We start from the raw sequence: 20,296 nt of genomic DNA, 5'->3' as shown, positions 1-20,296 counted from the left end.
AAAAAGTAAATAAGTTACAATTTTTAAGAACACAAATCTTACTTTTGAAATGAAAACTTAATTAAGTTAAACCAATACTCTATTATCATGGGTACAAGTTTTCAGGCATTTGGCTGAAGTTCAGTTTGTTCATACTCCTGAAAGCACTCTTTGAATTTGCGCCCATGTATTGCTAATAGCTACATTGGTTGCTTCCTTACAAAGAAGTTTCCAAAGTTCAAAGTCAGGATTTCAATTTGCAGTGAAGATGGGCAAGAAAAGAAAAAAAGAGCGAACTTAATCACATGGCCATAAATACTCGTAGTAAGAAAGTTGAAGATAATTGAGCCGTGTCACGACAAAACCAACATAATGGGTTTGCATGGATGCTGTTCGCTATCAGTTTCTCTAATTGTTATAGAATTTGTAAGCGAACAGCATGGATCCTGATCAGACTGTGCGGATGCCCAGGCTGGTCTGTATCCATGCTGGTCGCAAACGCACTATGTTGGTTTTGTCATGACGCAGCTCATATGTTGTTACTCAACTGTGATACTTGTAGAAATAAAAAAGTCAATATTTATCCCAGTCTCTGTACTGTATCTTTAGGTCATAAATAAGACTGACTAACATTTCTTCTGTGATTGCATATGAAATAAGAAAACCCTTGAAGAGTTTTTGCCCCCAAGATGTTTGTAATATAACTTGTTGAATATAATTATATTAATAGGATATTTTTCATTTGAGTGAAATATGGAATACATGTACATTTTCACAAAACATGATAAAATTCTATATTTTTTTATGAGCCAGAATTTTTCTATTAATGTGACATGTCGGAAACATATTTTACAATAAATATTGTTGAGTCTTGAAGATAATGTTTTTTTTAAAATTTAATTTGCCATTTGAGTGGTAGAATTTGTAACAAGTATGTGGCACCAGTATAGAGCCAGACAAGCAAGCACAACTGTGTAGTCTGACCACCTGCAAGACAATGGATGCTCAGTTTAAATATTTTGGTATTGACGTCCCTTCATATAACAATGGTCATTTCCAAAATCAAAACAGGATTAGTGTATCACTGTATTACACTTATCCAGGAAGGTAAGACTAAAGTGTTAGAAAAATAATGTAATGATGAATAGTAAAATATGTGATGAATTTTGCTGTCAGAATATGGGCCTCCCTTACCAGACACACGACTTGTACAGAGGACCCAGGTGGATGAGGACACTAATGATGCCACAGACTCTAACTCTAGACCAAGTTCAAGCAGGGATATATCTGAAGGTATGTGCAACACTGAAGAATAGGGATAATGCTTTAAAAATTTAATGAGAGAATAAATTTGATATTCTATTCTGGAAATTTCCTATAAGATAATATAAAGAAATCAGTACTAACCTTGAAAAGAAGACATTTAGCTTTTAAAATGAAAATTACTTGTATAATAGCTGAGAGACCTTTTCATCGTGTGCTTTGAATTAATTGTATTCACATTACATAACAGTGCTTTTACTGGAGAATGGGTATTAAATATCTGCATTTTATTCATTTGGTGAATTTACAAATAAATTTTCACTAAAATATTAAAAGTTCTTTTTTTTTAAAATCCGTAGGAATTGAGGTTAAAAATGAATATTCACTGCTAAAATTCTACTGTTTATTTGAATTACATTTAATTTGTATCCGTCCTCAATGGTGAACTGACTCTGTCCCTAGGGTAAGGGTTACCTGAGATATAAACAAGGAGGGGAGGAGCATAAGTCTTGTATCGATGTTTACATTTGATCATTTTATTGATTTAAAAATTTAAATGAATTATTTGTTGTCATTGCAGACAATGCATCACCAGATCCTGAGATACAGCAGTTGCTGAATGAAGCTCACGAGACACTAGACCTTAATGAAGACTTGGTGTATGAGGAAGATAACACAAGAAATGTCAGGTATGTGTTTTGTCAAAGTATGAAGAAAATCCATTGATTAATTACCAAGTTACAGTCAGTTATAGAAAAAATCAGTGAAAATTCAATAATTTAACCTTCAAGGTCAAGGTCATAAGAGAGTCAGGGTAAATTTGAGTTTGATATACATGAAGGTTTTACCCTAAAGAATATTCTGTTATAATATGAAGTTGGTCCATTGAATAATAACAAAGTTGTAGGCAGTTACAGCAAAAAAAATTAAAATTTCAATAATTTGACCTTCAAGGACAAGGTCATCACTGAAATGTTTATCTGTCTGTAATGACTTTCTCGCTCCTGCGATTGTAACTTGTTAATTTTCAACTTTTTGCTTGGAGAGGTCGCAAGGCGAAATGATGAATGGCACGAATCAATAATTATACTCCAAGTAGATAAATCATCATAGGATTAAATGTAAGTTGTGTTTTTGTCTTGTTGTTCAGAGATACAAGTAGCAGTTCTCCAGAGCCAAGGTTTATAGTAACACTTGATGGTGTGGACCCTGAAGCCTACTCGACCCTACCTGAGGTCAGACAGAATCCTGTACAGGTAACATCTATATCATATAACAGACCCATTTCTTTCATTATTCTTTGTTCAGAAAAATGAATTCCAGAGTTAAGGGCATTGTCATATAAAACATGACCGAATGCTGTTAGGTGCATGCTTATGTAGTTGCCTTTATCTGAACTCCATACTGTGCAATATTATATGAACATATATTCAGAATAAAAATCATTTTCTTTCCTCGTATGTTTTTTTTTATCAGAGCATAACAGTGACAACATATCGTGATAAATTCATGAAAATTGCAATCAGCATTAAAAAAATACTGATTGTTCTTTATTGTAATTGATAAAATAATAATTAGTACCGATAAGAGAGTTATTTATTGAATAAAACCAATTAAGTCCTAAAACAGGACAATAGAATAGGTATAGAACTTTTTTTAAGGCTGGACAGAAACTATTTCTATCTCAAATGTGTCAGTAGGACTAAAAACTGATCAAACATATATACAGAATGAAATATGCATTATATGTCAATTGCCAAAAATTTACCCTGAAATGGATATCTGTGAGTTACATTGTTTACCTGTTGATATTTCAGACTGTGAAGCCAGTGCAGAAACAGAAGCCACTCACGGAACAACAACAACAATTGAAAGCATCAATCTCAGAATCGGAAGCAGCTGAACAATTGTTTGCCAAGATTGCACCAACAAAAATCAAACCTTTCAATATCAATTTGAAAGATACCGATGGTAGTAGTGGAGAAATACTCCAATCATTTATATGTTCTTTAGTTGTTATTTTTATGTCCCAAGTTAGAGGAGTGGGGAGTATACTGTGATGGAGTGGTCCAACTGTCTGTCAACTTGTCGTCGGGGAATATCCAATCAGTTTCTTGAATTGATCTAAGTCATGATTTATGTAATTTATAAAGGGACATTGCCAATGGCCAGTAGAAGACCCTTACTAATATTTAGGCCAGTAGGTCAAAGGTCAGTGGCACTGGGTAATCTAATACTTGAGAAGTTATAAGCCTAATTTTGTGATACTTGTAAGGGACCTTGCTCAACGCCAGTAAATAAACCATTTTGATTTTGTGTTGATTTGGTATAAGGTTAAGGTCACAGTGTCACTTTGTGTTGAATCCTTTTCTGGTCAATAAATTGTGAGGAAAAAGCCTAAAATGAAAAAATTACAGCAAATGCCAGTTTACATTGTTGCTATAAGTTTATCTAGTTTCCCCTTTAAGAAAGTCCATCAGCTAATGTGGATGATCTTGAATAGTTTAAATTTACTTTCATTGAACAAATAAAAAACAATATTATTTGTAAATAGAAAAGTGTTCAAAATGTAAATTTCACAAAATAACTAGTAAATAGAATTGAAAATAAAAATGCATGAAAAGTAAAAAATCATTTTTCGTGGCTACATAGACATACTACTTGTATTTTTACTGAGGCAAGTGGGGTGCTTATATTAATAGAAGTTCCTTGAGGTTATTGTATTTATTTACATTATGAGAAATATGCGTTTTGTATATTGGAATACAGGAGAATAAGTATTGCTTATACAATGAATGTGATCTTTTTAACTAAAAGTTAAGGTTTAATTTTCGGTATGCTTATGTTACAAATGTTGAGTATTTTATGAGACAAGGGGATAGTTATATAACAATTATTGTATAACAGATGAGGATGAAGGAGAGGAGATGGAGACGGATGATGTTGTCAAGGCAACTATAAATGAGCGATGTAGATTCTGGCCAGCATGTGCTAACGGAAATGAATGCCAATATATACACCCAACAATACCATGCAAGTATGTGAACATTTTATTTACAATATGTGTGTAAATGCCAATATATACATCCTACAATACCATGCAAGTATGTGAACAGTTTATTTACTACATGTGTATAAAGAATGGTATGGTTGTGCTTTCAGATTACCAGATGTCCAGGCATCTTGTCATATGACATCCTTGAAATGAAATGCTAATAAAACTTAAGTACTGATAGCATCCCTGTGTGCTGCTTTCTGTAATGCTCTTAACAAAACAGTTAGTCAGTGTAAGGTGCCATCCAATCTAAATACTGAAATGTAAAGAAAATATCATGTTAAAACATTTTTGTGAATAGTGCAATTTTCGTCAAAGTTAAAGACTCAAAAGAGTTCATTTGTGATATCTTTATATGGACATCTTAGAATTTCCTCAAATATTTTTTTTTTATCATTGTTGGGAGCTGCTAGAGGTCTAGCCTAGTTAGTGGGCTAATAGTTTCCATACTTGATCAGTCTGCCCTGGAAGGTATTTTGATTCTGCCTGTAGCAGCTTACATTATGGTGCCAAAGAATTAGACTGTGTTCTTAGGAAACCATTTACACAGATCTGGTGAAGTATAGCAATTCAGGATTGATTTCATGCTGAAGGAAATAAGCATGTCCTTGATGGAATCAAAGCTTTGAACCTTGCCAAAGTTGTACTCTTTTCTGGGCAAGAATATAATGGGTTTCTTTTTATACTTTCTATTTGGTCATATTAGATGTGCAATATAGGATTTCTATATTTCTAATTGTTCCAATTGATAAAATTATTGATATTGATGACCAACATACTGAATTTACAGCTGTGTTTTCCTGCTCTAAGAATATTTATTATATTGAATTTATAACTGGATTATATTTCATTTTTTCAGGACATTTCCGTACTGTAAATTTGGCGAAAAGTGCATGTATATTCATCCCAACTGTAGATTTGATGCTAAATGCACCAGATTAGATTGTCCGTATACACACTCCAGTAAAAGAATGGGTCTCATGGCACCTAAAGTTATACATAAAAGTAAATATTTTCATTTGCTTTGTTTGTATTATACTAAAACATTTATTTTATTCCATGACAACTTTTTGTTTAAAAAAATATATCCTTGAAAAGCGTAGCAAGTATATCGGTGAAATTTTATTCTAAGATTTTATTCTGCTTCATAATGTTATGGTGACTTGCCTTAAAGAAGTAATGGGCATATAAAAAAAAACATATGTGGTGAAGTCTGTTATAATAAATTAAGAGGAAAACGAGTTAGTCATATTTGATTGTACAACTGTCTTCCAGCAATCCATGCTGTTGTTTATAAATGTTTATAAATAAGATATATTCAAACATGTTAGTGAAGTAAAACAATATTTTCTACTGTTTTGTAAACCTAAGTCCACTTCTTTAGTACAAGACAGTGTTTTCATGAAGTGTGTATATCTGTATTTGAATATTTTCACTATGGAAATTAAATGAGTCTCATGTTTTATTTACAGTAGTACAAGTACCAATGCAGACATATATTCCTCAATTAGAACAATACCAACCAATGAAAACACAGTCTACACAATGCAGGTTCTTTCCTAACTGTAGAAATATGGCTTGTCCATTTACACATCCAAAGGTAGGTTTTGTGTATCAATATACTATACAGTTATTGTATGATGATAAGCTGAATATCAAAGTCTATGGACCTTGCCTATGTGATATTAACCTCTGCCTAAGGTGAATATCTCATTAGTAAGGTCCATCAACTTGGTTATCATTTAGATTTTCATACAATAACTGTTTTATTATATGATCAAATTAAAACTGGTTCGGGTACCAGCGGTAATGGATGTTTGTTTTTGTCCACTCGAGGAATATTGATATATAAACAATAAATAAGTGCAAAGTGTTATATAAAATGTGTCTTAAGGATATATAGATATAAGTTTTTGTATGCGGATATACTTTGGTAACTATAATTTCTATAAAAAACGTTTCTGAACTACTAAAAATATTGGTACATTATGTCTCTATAAATAGCCAAATTCATCATGTCGCAAAAACGAGCTAGCTGCTATATCATTTCGCACAGAGATAGTGCATTATTGAACTGAGGTAACTGAAAAATTCTGCACGAAAAAGTCATGAAATATTTCCTATTGCTAAATGGGAACCAGGCAGATATTTTGAAAACCACAGTGTCTAACCGTTCAATATTGAAATATATAGAAATTGATTAAAAATGTCAAATATTAAAAGAAAAAAATTACTCTTGTTCTGATGAAAATGATGAAATGAACGATGAGAAAAAAAGGAAAAGAGACGCATGTAGTAGTGTAAGTAGCACATTAGATACTAGTACAGGTATGTGTACAATAGGAGAAAAACAGAAAAAGAAGAAAAAGAAGAAAGGTAAACAAGATATTGAGGACGACACATTAATACAAGAAACTGATACACAACAACTAAACAAAATTAACAAACAGTTAAAAGAGATAAACTTGAAGCTTTCAAAAGTGTACACAAAAGATGATGGTAGTTTAAGAGATATGATAAAAAACATGTTCAGTCAAATGAAAGAAGAAATGCTATCATCTGTTAGTAAAAGAATCGACATTCTTGAAGGAAAATTATTTGAAAAGGAAACTGAAAATGAAGTTTTAAAACTAGAGGTTAAAGAGCTTGAAAAAGCACTAGAAAACCAAAAAAACGAAAATGAAAAACTAGTCGAAGAAATACGTATAAACGAAAGGCAAACAAAAGGAAAAATAAATGATCTCGAACAACAACCTTCGAATTGACGGGATTAAAGAAACAATTAATGAAGACCAGCAACAAACGGAGAGAAAGGTTTTGAATACATTAAATTCTTACATGCCTAAATTAAAACTAGAAAAAGACGATATAGAAGTCGGTCACCGCTTAGGCAAACAAGATGACAAAAAGCCTAGACAAATAATTGTTCAATTCAGCTCACGGGGCACAAAAGTAGATATACTTAAAATCGGAAACTATTAAAGGGATCAGGAATTTACGTTAATGAAGACCTTACTCGTTTGAATCAACACGTTTTTACATGTATAAGGAAAAAACTGTCGGACGAAGTGGAAGGTGTATGGACTAGAAATGGTAACATTTTCTACAAAAATAAAATGGGATCAGTTTCACCGAGTTCATTCTGATGAATACCAGACATGGATTGATTTACCTTGGCCGACAGTAACACCAGACCAACTTAAACGTCCAGCAACCCACAATGCATGGTTAGCCCCAGTGAAAATAACAAAGTAGTTATATGATCAATGATCAGCATATGTAATACAAACAATTAACAGTGAAGTTGTCAAACCGGTTTTTTTATATAAAAGTAGACGCATCAGTACACATTGTCAAGCAATTGACTTTCATTGTTAAATTTTTGTATCCTTCTCCATACGTGTCTACTTCATCCTATCGTTTACTAAAATATACATTTAATATGAAAATCATGAAGCAGTAAATTTTAATTATTATATTAATTGTTTTTCTTTTACAATTAGAATATGATATACCCCTATAAACACATGGCAATGCTGACCTTTGATAAAGTATACATAAAAAAACTGAACTAACTATTTGAGGTTAAGTCATAATAGAATTAACAGAATTTCTTTCATTAATTTATTGAAAGCATACGATATGGAAACAGCTGATTTAAGAATATAAAAGAATAATTATGATCTTATTTCCTTGTTTTAGTAAATTAAACTATTTTTTTTTTTACACATATCAAATCGAAACCTGTTATCTAATGAATGTATGGCTAAAAAACCATTGTTGATATGAATAAAGTATCATCATTATTGTTGTAGAATTTCGTTATGTACATGTCTACTTTTTCATTGGGTCATTATTTTCTTAGCTGATACACTTTATTTATTTCACAATATAACGGATGAAGTTGAAATAATGATTTCTTTTCCTTCTTTTTTATTTAGATTTTATACATATTCCTTCGAAACTTGTTATCTAACTATAGTAAAAGTGTGTTCTACAAAGATTATGAAATCATTTTAATAATTATTTCCTGTCTTTTGTCTGTCATTGTACCTTCATGATTTCACCAACTTAAGTTAACATAATAAAATACACAAAACATTGTTCGTTTAAAAATATTATTATGTCATTATATTTGATATCTTTATCTAGAGGAAAGCAAAACTATCATTTGCATGCAAAACTGTCCTAGATAAAAATTGAGTTATATACATGTTGTTTGCTTTTTGTCACTGAATATTCATTTGCTGAGGTGTGTAAAAGGTACTTGCTCAGAACATACATGTAAAAAATTGAGTTATATATATGTTGTTTGCTTTTTGTAACTGAATATTATTTTGTTGTTTTTTTGTGTTAAAAATACTTGCTCAAAAATATATATTTAAGTTAAAAATAAGTCTTTTTCTGCCATGGCTGTTTAAGCTGTAACACATATAATAATTTCAATAGATAAAGAATAAGGGTAAAATGATGACTTCTTTCCTCTTTTTAATTAAGATTTTACACTTATTCTTTTGAAAACTTGTTATTTATTGAGAGAGAAATCATTGTTTAAGTCATATGTCTGTCGTCTGTACTTCCATGCCTTTTACAGATTAAGTTAACACAATAAAATACACAAACACTGTATGTTTAAAAATAATATATTATCATTATACTTAATGTCTTTGTCTTGGAGAAATCAATAAATATCATTAACTAAACTATCTTAGGTATAGTTGTGTCATATAAATGTTGTTATGCCTTTTTTGTTTCTTAATATAATCATGCTTTTATGTGTTGTGTACTTATCCAAAAAATACTCCTTTATGTTACGAGCAAACTGGCTTAATTTAAAAATGAATGATAAGTTCGAAAATGATATTTTTGTTTGCATTATAGCGATAAGTTTTTTTTTTTTCTTTTTGCTAAAAGTTACAAAATTGAAAGCTGAATAGGAAAATAACTTTCAGAAACCTTTTTGCCTTATAACCAGTAGCAATTCTCCAAAAATATTTTATATAAGATCCGGAAAAATGTACAGATATTTTCTTTCACCTTGAAAAAAGATTTTTTTTTGTGCTTAATGTGTAAATACTTAATATTTGTACACATGCATATATATATGTGTGTGGGTGTATGTGAGTGCGTGGGTGTCTGTGTGTGTGCGTGCGTGAGTAAATACATGCTTTTGATGTTTTGTTTGATAATGTTTTGCGACATGATGGATTTTTTACATGTAAACTCAACAATATGTTTTTGTCTCTTAAGCTTTTTTATATAAGATCATCTACTGTTTTTGAACGTAAGCTTCACATTGAATTGAAATGAGTATGAAAATTTGTACTTTTAATGTAAGAGGTTTGGGAAATTATATGAAAAGGAAGCAGGTTTTTAATTGGCTTAATTTACAAAAGTATGACATATGTCTTTTACAAGAAACGCATTTAAACACAAAACAACATCTTAAATGGACATCAGATTGGGATGGACGGGCTTATTTCAGTGGAAATACTAATAATAGTGCCGGCGTATGCTTCTTAATTAACAGCAAATTCGATTGCAAAAACATAACATATACAGAAATAGTTTGTGGTAGATTAATAGCAATTGAGTTTGAACAGACAATGAACACATATATAGTAATAAATATTTATGGACCAAATAATGATGATATCTCAATTTTTGAACAGCTAGATAAATTTATTTTGGAACATGAAGAGAAAAAAATTATAATAGGTAGTGATATCAACACTGTTTTAGATACAGAAAAAGACAAAAAGAATGGTAGAAAAGATGGCCACAAAAAATGCAGACAAAAACTTAAGGACATAATTGAAAAATATAGCGTTTTTGATATTTTGGAGAACTAAAAACCCACATAAACGTCAGTTCACATGGCATTCACATGACAAACCTGCTATATTCTGTAGACTTGTTTTTTTTTTTAATTTCAGAAAATCTTTTAAATAATGTTTGCCTATGTAAAATTGAAAATGGATATAAATCGGACCACTCTAGAGTTACACTATCAATGAACACGCATATTCATACAAAAGGAAAAGGGTACTTTAAAATTAATAACAGTTTACTACTTAAACATGAATACCAAAACGTTATACGAAAAATTATTGATGAAACAGCTATGATAAATGCAGGTGCAAATCCAAATACAATGTGGGAAATAATGAAAGGAAATATTAGAAATGAAACTATTAAGTTTGCAAGTAAAACCAAACAAGATGATGAAAAAAGGGAAAAAGAAATAAATCTAGAATTAATTAACTTAGAACAGACATTAAGTTCTTGTTCCTTAAACAATGCTATTGATAAAATAAAGTCAGAAATAGAAAAAAATAAAGAAGAGTTAAACGAAATCTACGATAAGAAGATAAAATGGAATAATATTAAGATCAAAAGCGTTAAATGTTGAATATAATGAGAAAAATAGTAAATTGTTTGCAAATTTAGAAAAAAGAAACTTTGAAAAAAAGGTCATGATTCAAATAGAAGTTAGTGGCCGAATAATCTCAAAAACAAAATGAAATAATAGAAGAGCAGAAACGCTTCTATAAAAATCTTTATAAAGAGGTTGAACAAAAAACAACTAAATTTAATTTTATGGATCCAACTATACCAAAAGTAAGTGATATAGAACAGACATCTCTAGATAGCGAACTTACTGAACTCGAATTTACAACAGCTCTAAAAAATATGAATAATAATAAGTCCTGGATCAGATGGATTAACAACAGAATTTTATAAAATCTTTTGGAATGATATAAAATATTACTACATTAACTCTATTTAAACATTCATTTTGAAATTAAAAATTTGACTGAACTTCAGAAACAAAAGTATCATCACTCTGTTACCAAAAACAAACAAAGATACTCTTTTCTTAGAAAACTGGCGTCCAATAAGTCTTTTAAATATTGATTATAAAATAATAGCAAAAGTTATAGCAAATAGAATGAAAAAAGTTTTACCTTTAATCATAAGTCAAAATCAATCCGGGTTCATTAAAGATAGATACATTGGAGAAAATATACGGACGATATTTGAAGTATTAGAACAAATGGAAAAAAAGGACCAAGATGCACTTTTATTTTTTTACAGACTTTGAAAAAGCCTTTGATAGTATCAACCATAACTTTATTTTTCAAGTTTTGGAATTTTTTAATTTTGGCAATACAATAATCCAATGGATAAAACTTTTATACAATGACCCACAAAGCTGTGTTATCAATAACGGACACATGTCAGATTTCTTTAAAATACATAGAGGTGTACGTCAAGGATGTCCACTTTCTCCGTATATATTTTATTGTATGCATCGAACTCCTTTCAAACTGTATATGTAACATGAAAAAAAAAAGGCATAAACATAAATGGAATCGAGATTAAAAATGTGTTATTTGCGGATGATGCAACTTTTGTAACTGATGGGTCAAAAGAATCTTTCGAAACATTAATTGAAATACTCGATGATTTCAATAAAATATCAGGCCTAAAATTAAATGAAAAGAAATGTAACGTATTAAAAGTAGGCTCATTAAGAAACTCCGAAACTAAATATTGCCGAAATCGAAATTTCCAATGGACTTCTGACAATGCAAAATCTTTAGGTATGACATTCTGTACAAACTCTACTTTAACTCTCCAAAAGAATTTAGAACCTAAAATTGATGCTTTTAAAAATTGTTTAAAACAATGGCAACACCGAAAACTTACACTTCTTGGAAAAGTTACTGTCATCAAATCTTTTGCTTTACCAAAACTGATCTATGCTTTATCTGTATTACCTTTACCTAACTTGAAAATTATAAAAACTTTAGAAAAAATGTATGTTTGATTTCATTTGGGATAATAAACCAGAAAAGATAAAAAGGGATACATTGAAGAAAAAATATGAAAATGGGGAATAAAAATGATTGATTTGAGAAAATATATATTATCAATAAAGGCGAGCTGGTGTGAAAAAAATTATAAATGATGATTCGACATCTTTAATAAAATCTATATACTTATCTCAATTAGAGAGATACGGAGGCAAGTTACTTTTTGAATGTGAAATAAATGACAAATTTATACAAAGCAAATTTAAAAGTTATCCATTTTTAAGAGATATAATTTCATCCTGGAACCAAATAAAAGTCATACCAAAATGTAATAACCCAAATAAACAAATAATTTGGAATAATATGAAAATAACATCAAATGAAAAATCATTCTTCTATAAGTCTTGGTATGAAAAGGGTATTGTGTATTTGGAACATCTGTTTGACTTTAGAATTGATCAATTTTACACTTTTGAAAATTTTAAAACAATTTATCAAATCCCTGATGCAGATTACCTCAAATATCAGACTTTAATAAGAAGTATACATCCTGACGTCATTACAGGTATCAATCTAGACAACGTCAATATCAATACCCCAAACAGATATATTATAGCGTCATTTATTAAAACAAATGAAACCAATAAATTTCTATATGAACATCAGTTAAAACGAGATAACATTATCAAAAATACTGCAGAAAATAAGTGGGAAAATATATTTGAAAACGAAAATATATGTTGGGAAAAAACATACAAAAACATTCTATCAACAACGATTGACACTAAGTTCAGAAATTTTCAATATAAATATCTTCACAGAATAATTGCTACAAACAAAAGTCTTCTACAACAAAACATTTCTTCCTCGAGTCTTTGTGATTTTTGTGCAATGGATATTGAATCTATTGAACACCTCTTTTGGCAATGTTCTTACACGCAACTTTTTTGGAGAGATTTAATAGAATATTTCAAAAAAAGGAATATTATTATAGAAATTAATTTGAAAACAATATCTCACTTAATTACAAGCACAGATACACAAAAAGATGCGAAAAAACTTTATTCTTTTGGTGGCAAAATATTACATATATAGTTGCAAAATTGGAAAACGCACACCACAATTTAACTTATTTTTACATTATTTTCGGAGCAGACTATGTATTGAAAAATGTATTGCATTTAATCGAGATAAACTGGAAACTCATTTTCAAAAATGGAATATAATTTTCCCAGATACAAATATAATAACATATGAAAATACTTTACTTACATAAAATAAAAAACAATTATGTTTAAAAGCAGTCAAAAACTGTAGATGTATCTTCTGTTGTTTTTTTTTTTTTCTTGTTCTTTTGTATTTAATTTTTCACCCCCTTTACTTTCCCTTTTTCTTTTTGTTTAAATATTAGGTTACACTAATACGAGTATCGTATTGCCGATGGTACCCGAAATGTATGTGTGCTGTTTTGTGTGTGCTGTTTTGTGTGTGCGTTATGTTCGAAATATGACTTGTATAGTTATAAAACCTGTTGGTATCTATGAATTGGAAATGTGGGTGTATGGGTGCGGATGTGTGTGCGGGCGTGTGTTTGGGTGTGAAAAAAAACAACTCTTTGTGACCATGCTTTTATAACTGGACAGAAGTTTATTATATGTTATGTACACTGTATTATTGTATGATCACTGAGAAAAAAATAAATTATAAAAAAAAAAAAAAAATTAAAACTCTTCATTTGGTAATTTTTTTTAAAGTTTTCAGATTTCCTTTTTCACACCTTAAATAAAGCAGATGGAAAATGCAGAAGACCAAAACCAACGCTTCCCCCCCCCCCCCAAAAAAAAAAAAAAAAAGAATAAATAAATAAAACAAAACAAATAGGAAAGACTTTATGATATAATTTCAGCCATGTTGGTATGGAAAAGACTTTATGATATATATTTCAGCCATGTCGGTATGGTAAAGACTTTATTATATAATTTCAGCCATGTTGGTATGGTAAAGACTTTATGATATATATTTCAGCCATGTCGGTATGGTAAAGACTAAATGATATATATTGAGTGAGACTAAAAAAAGGATTGGAGCACTACACTAAATACCGTATTCCGGTATATACCGGGCAAGGCGCTTGAATCATAAAATGCTAAAATCTTGCCTTTTTACCCAACGGAATGAACTTTTATAGGTCTAATTCATCTTTTCACACCGATTTATGTATGATAATGAATGAAAAATGTGAAAATCGGCGAAAAAAACGATATTTGTCTATTTTGTGATCATGCTTTCTGCAAGCGTCTAGAGGTACTGCTCAAATCCTGTATTGAGTTAAATCCATATATATTTCAGCCATGTCGGTATGGTATTGGGTGTATGAACAAGAGCACATGCACATTTCATCATCCACCTCTTCCTGGAGCAGATAAACTGAAGTGGTCATCAGCTGGAAACAAAGAGACTAGGTTTGTTAACTTTTACTCATGCTTTACTGCTTTGAAGAGAAAAATATTCTGTATAACATGTGGATAGTATTTATGATATATATATATGAAACTCAGCTGATTTTTAAAGGCGAATCATGCTTCAGAAGCAATTGAATTTTTCCTTCTTTACAAAGAGCTAACATAATAATGGTTTTGGACAAGAAAGTAGTGCTGAATGTAAAATAATTTGCAATGAAAGTAGCAAAATATAAACAAAGTAATATTTTGACTTCCATACAAAGTAAGTAAATCACTGTAACTGTACTAATTGCAACAAAGCAATAGGAGCAAAAGGTGGTTCTGGAAATTTGGCAATGAGTATTTTATTTTTTGAATTATTACAGGGCACTAAAAATAAAAGCTTTTGAGAAATAAAAGCATATCTGGGGCAGATTGGGTTTTTATGATTTTTTACATACAAAGTCAGTAAAGATGATATTTTTAATCATCTTTAGTTTTAGGTACTAAAAAGGATAGTCTATGCTATAGAAAACTTTTCATGATATATCTTTGCAGTGTTTGAAATTAGCAGTAGTTCGATAGCCCCTGACTACTAAATTTCTCCTTGGGCTACCAACTTTTTACAGTAACAAGCCCGACCAGACTACTTTATTTTCAGAGGCACTATAAACAACTGTTTTGAACAAATGAATCGTGCTAGTGAAATGGCTTTTGGGCTAGTGAATATTCCAATCTGGTAGTCCGACCAGCCTAGTGGATTTAAATCCGAATTTCTTACACTGTCTTTGCATGTTTTTTTTTTTTATTTCAGTAACACAACAGTAGCAACTGGGTCCACAGATGTTAAAAAGTAGATAAGAAGAAGCATCAGTTGCTGTGGAAACAGGATGGATTATTCAGCAGTCATTATTATGTGTATACATACGGTTTAAGAGTAGAAGAAAGGTGTACTGCAGAATTTCAATAAATTATCTGTATAGACTTGTACGAGATAAATTTCAGTTTAGATTATTTTTTTTTCTGTGCAGTAAGTCACAGAAAAGTAAATTTTGTTATTTAAGCGAGGGACATACATGTATAGACATTTCTAGATTTCATTGTAAGGTTTAATCTTGAGTTAAATATTTTAGAATAGATCTTACAGGTGGTCAATATAAGATAAAAAATATATATATAAAAATCAACAAATGATTTTGATCTTTAAAATTCTAAAATGTTTGAAACAAATTCATCAAAATTAATATCTTTCCAGACTGGAAGGTGTGGTAATTTATTGTGGGAAAAATAAATCAAAGTCTTGATATGAAATCTGTGTAACTCAGACTAACTGTTTTAACCCAGGCACTTGAAATTCACTGCAAATTGTAGTAAGCATTAACATGAACTGTTTTTATAAACACTTCAGCACATCTTCAGACTTTTTTTTTCAAAACGCTTTTTTTTTCAAAACGCTTGTACATCATCAAGTTTATAATTAAACTGTATTGAAGCAAAGTCAAGTAAGATACAAAATTATCAAAACAGAAAGTGAAACAGCATTCTATAATGAATGTTTGGGAATAATTTCATTGAATTTTGAAACATATTTGAGCAATTACTTCTTTTTACATCTTTTCTTAAATTATAATTTATCATTTATCAAGCAGCAGTATATTTCTTAGATTGACCACCTTTAAAGCGGAATTGGTTTTTGCATTAAAGTAAAAGTTTAACTTTTGTGAACAATTTAGAATTTGTTAGTGTAATGGATGAATTGGAAATTATTGCATTTACTTATTTGTTTTGTAAATATTTTGGGGTTATAAAGAAATCTGCAGTACTTTTCTTGCTCTTACTTTGCCTTTCTTTTCCCTGCCATTCATTTGGAGATCTTTGCTGCCACACCCAGACTTCTGAAATGTTATCACCATACAGACCGCATTGGCATGACAGGCGATGGATTTTGTTGGGGATCTTTCAATTGGTTGATTATAGATTTGTCAGTGGTTGTCATAGCGATGGAATATGGTGTCAGCTGTAACCAAGTGGAGTTTTATCACCTTCAGTTTGGAGAGATTTATCAGAGATTTATCAAACAGTGTAACAGCGTGGATTGCTGTTGGCTTATTTCGTTGAAATTACTCATTTACAATGAGACATGCCTATGGAATATCAAGTGAATGAGATTGATGTGATGTGAAGGATACTGTTCACTACAGGGAGGAGGAGTGATCAGTTGTGGCTGTTACATCTAACAATCAGGCCTTTGTGGAGACAGATACAATACAGTTAAAGACAGGAATAAATGGAACCTTTCCATATGTATAAGACTGTTTGAACAAATACATTGAAGTCAAAACAATATTACCATAATATTGCACATATAACTTCTGTACTGGCATCTTTATATGTGGAAATTTAGATAACAGTAAACATTCTTCACGAGTTATTTTGTTATTAATTAACTGATGATTTATTGAAATGCAAAGTCATTGAAGTCATTTCTAAGATAAATTAATGTGGAATTAGAATGTTGATTAAATCTTAAAAAAATAAATGTATAAAGTTTTATAAATACAACATGGATTGTAAAAAAAATATGGAACAGAACAGATTACCATGTCTCCAGTATAATTTTTTATCATCAGTTAAGATTTTGTTCTTTAATGCAGAATATACAGTCAACTATCGTTATCTCGACATCGCTTTTCTCGATATTTCGTTATCTCGATGAAATTTTGAAAGTCCCGATATTCTTCCTTCTTTATCTATATTGGAAATATTTGTTTATCTCGATATTTCTATTTCGATATTTTCAGTATCTCGATGTAAAATTTCAGCCCCAACAGTTATTTTCACACTATAATCCTTTGTTTATCTCGACTTCGTCTGTTCCCTTCTGACGTGTGAAAAACACAATCTAGACGATAATTGCTCAATTAATAGCGCGTGTCATAATGACGATTATGTTTGTAACAAGTTTAGCTGTTTTAATAAAAGTTAATCTATTTAGCGTGTTGATTGACTTATGTCCACAATCAGTGAATTTTACATTCTTTTTAAATATTCGAACACTGTATCAATTCATTATGACTTTAAATGTAAATGAAAAAGTGAAAGTATAGAAACGCTATCGTTGCAATATTGTTTCACAACATCACCACCAAATCAATCAGCGGTGGAACAATCTCGAGAAAGACCCGATAAATAACCCGGGAGGATATCCGGATCAACCATATCCGATTCACTATATTGGTGTATTACTGAGTAAACCCCACTATGTGTTTTTATCACAGACACCCGTATTTCCGCTGGTAAACATCCGCTTATGTTACTTTGTTAAATATTGACTAGGCCTATGAAAACGAGACATGGGGATATTATAGTTTATTTGACATAAGGTATGCACATGTATTTTGTAAAAATCAGTTTTGCCTTGTTCTAACCCTAATATGTTTATCTCGACATTTCGTTATCTCGATATTTTTTGAACGATCCCAATGACTTCGAGATAACGAGAGTCGACTGTATTAGCAAGAATAAAATTATTATCCTGTCTAATGAAAGATTATATATGAAAAGCATTTTGTTTGAGTTTTTGATTTTCATCTTTTTGTATATGTTTTAAGTTATGATCAGATTTTTGTTCTGAAGATCTTGATGATAGAAATTAGATGAAACATTTGCTAAAAAGAAATCCAAATGTTCAAAATACTTATTTTTACAAAATGAAGCTTTATCTAATTGAAAATATCTAGAAAAGTCTTCAAAATGCAGTTATTTCCCCTATATTGCATTTTTGTTGAAATATATTTTATTCAATGTGTTGAAGGGGATATTTTATACTTGTTTACTAGGCATTATTGTTAAGGAAAAATAGCTTTACACATTTTTGCAAAGTTACAGACTCCCTTTGATATTTTTAATAAAAAAACAAACAACAATTGCTACATACCTCAAAACCTGTTAAAGGAATGCTGGTGAAAACTATCTGTAATTGTTAACTACAATGTTTTCACATTAGAAAAAAGATTGATGAAAAAAGATGATTATAATGACAGGATTGAATTAGAATAATGTTAGAATGCATTTTTCACTTCTAAAACTTGTGAACACCATTTACTTGTACAGAATTTACTGAAATTGCTTTGAAGTTGTGAGTAGGAAATGAACTTTGCACACACTTTTGGTACAATTCTTACAAAAATCAAGGGAGATTTTTTAAAATGAAAGACAAATATTTTTTGTCTAGAAAAAAGTAAATGCATTTAATGTAACTACAAATGTGGTTTTATTTTGAGGGGATCAAACCTCAAGAAAGTGTGTTGTTAGACAGAATTGATAAAGAAAACACCTTTGATTTATATCAGTATGTTTTAATACTGACATTATGAGATAGGACATTTTAATTTGTTACTCTTGTTTGCTGATTTGAGTGTGACTTTGCTGTGATCATATCTGATACCTAGTTCATCATATGAGCCGCGTCACGACAAAACCAACATAATGGGTTTGCGACCAGCATGGATCCAGACCAGCCTGCGCATCCGCGCAGTCTGATCAGGATCCATTCTGTTCGCTATCAGTTTCTCTACTTGTAATAGAGTTGGTAAGCGAACAGCATGGATTCTGATCAGACTGCGCGGATGCGCAGGCTGGTCTGGATCCATGCTGGTCGCAAAGCCATTATGTTGGTTTTGTCATGACACGGCTCATATAATTATCAATTCTTTTTTCATCTTAAAAATTTGCTTGTTTTCCAAATAAAAAATTGATACAACATGTTATACATTTTAAATGCCTTTTGATATATGATTATATTATGTTCTCAAATTTTTTTTCATTCATTCTTTCAAATTATTGTTTGACTTCTTAAATGTTTGCACTTTGTTGAATTTGGCTTCTTGTAAAGAATTTGTGTATGTGGTTAGTGCAAAAAGAATATATAAGAAATCTGTTAGCAGAATAAAGTGAAGGTAGTGTATACTTCAAGCAAACTTGTGACAGTTGATCACATAGTTTTAAAATTATTATAAAAATCCTGTCTTATTTCATCCACAAAATTTTGCTAGTACACGCAATAATTATCGCCTCTAAAGGGTGAATCTTAGTACTAAATTTCATAGCAACAATATATCGTATAACTTAAATTTTGCTGGTCTCTCAAGCAATAATTATCACCTTTTCTAAAGACCAGGAACACTTTAACAAGTGCAATTTAACAATTCAACTCGATCATTATCGTCTTATTTTTCGTATGTTTTATGTTCCTGTTGCGATAATTATGCGTTGAAGGGCACTTATTATCCCATGAGAGACTAGTGAAATTTAATACATCCAAAATTTAGTCTAAATTTTGCCCTATATAGGCGATATTCATCGCGTGTTTAGATTTCTCTAGTCTCGTGCGATAATAAACGCCCTTCAATGTGATAATAATTACAAGAAAAACACACAACATACGAAAATTAAGACCATAATTATAGAGGCGAACTTTTCAAATTTCGCTTGTATAAGTTTCCCCGTTCTAAAAAAAACAATAATTATTGCTCGAGAGACTAGCGAAATTCAAGGCATATAAAAATTAAGTACTATATCAAAATTACGCCCTTTAGAGGGGATACTTATCATGTGTTACTACTGAAATTTTGTTGACAAAATAGGACACCTTACATTCCATATTCAATGCTTGTGTTGGTGTGAAGTAAAACCAAAAAAAGAATACACACACAAAAAGCAACAATATTTTACGTAAA

At 30.4% G+C, this 20,296-nt stretch overlaps 1 protein-coding gene across 2 annotated transcripts in view; it reads left to right on the top strand.

Annotated features, from left to right (window-relative positions):
* Window positions 1–17,236, top strand: part of LOC132739431 (zinc finger CCCH domain-containing protein 14-like) — a 31,177-nt gene extending 13,941 nt beyond the window's left edge. The window contains exons 11-20 of one of the 2 annotated variants that reach the window (XR_009627003.1): window positions 1,156–1,272; window positions 1,823–1,931; window positions 2,393–2,498; window positions 3,060–3,213; window positions 4,150–4,279; window positions 5,157–5,302; window positions 5,770–5,897; window positions 14,467–14,579; window positions 15,373–15,506; window positions 16,430–17,236. Coding sequence is in view for 1 of the 2 variants with exons in the window: in XM_060727144.1 (XP_060583127.1) it covers window positions 1,156–1,272; window positions 1,823–1,931; window positions 2,393–2,498; window positions 3,060–3,213; window positions 4,150–4,279; window positions 5,157–5,302; window positions 5,770–5,897; window positions 14,467–14,579; window positions 15,373–15,415 (1,046 nt within the window). In the remaining variant the exon portion in view is untranslated. Of the gene's footprint in view, window positions 1–1,155; window positions 1,273–1,822; window positions 1,932–2,392; window positions 2,499–3,059; window positions 3,214–4,149; window positions 4,280–5,156; window positions 5,303–5,769; window positions 5,898–14,466; window positions 14,580–15,372; window positions 16,386–16,429 lie in introns of those variants that run through there. The other variant, XM_060727144.1, reaches the window with a different exon arrangement.
* Window positions 17,237–20,296: the final 3,060 nt, after the last annotated feature.

This window comes from Ruditapes philippinarum, unplaced genomic scaffold (assembly GCF_026571515.1).
Source record: "Ruditapes philippinarum isolate M1 unplaced genomic scaffold, ASM2657151v2 ctg1123_1_1_1_1, whole genome shotgun sequence".
NCBI lineage: Eukaryota > Metazoa > Mollusca > Bivalvia > Venerida > Veneridae > Ruditapes > Ruditapes philippinarum.
This window is presented reverse-complemented; position numbering and strand designations above follow the sequence as displayed.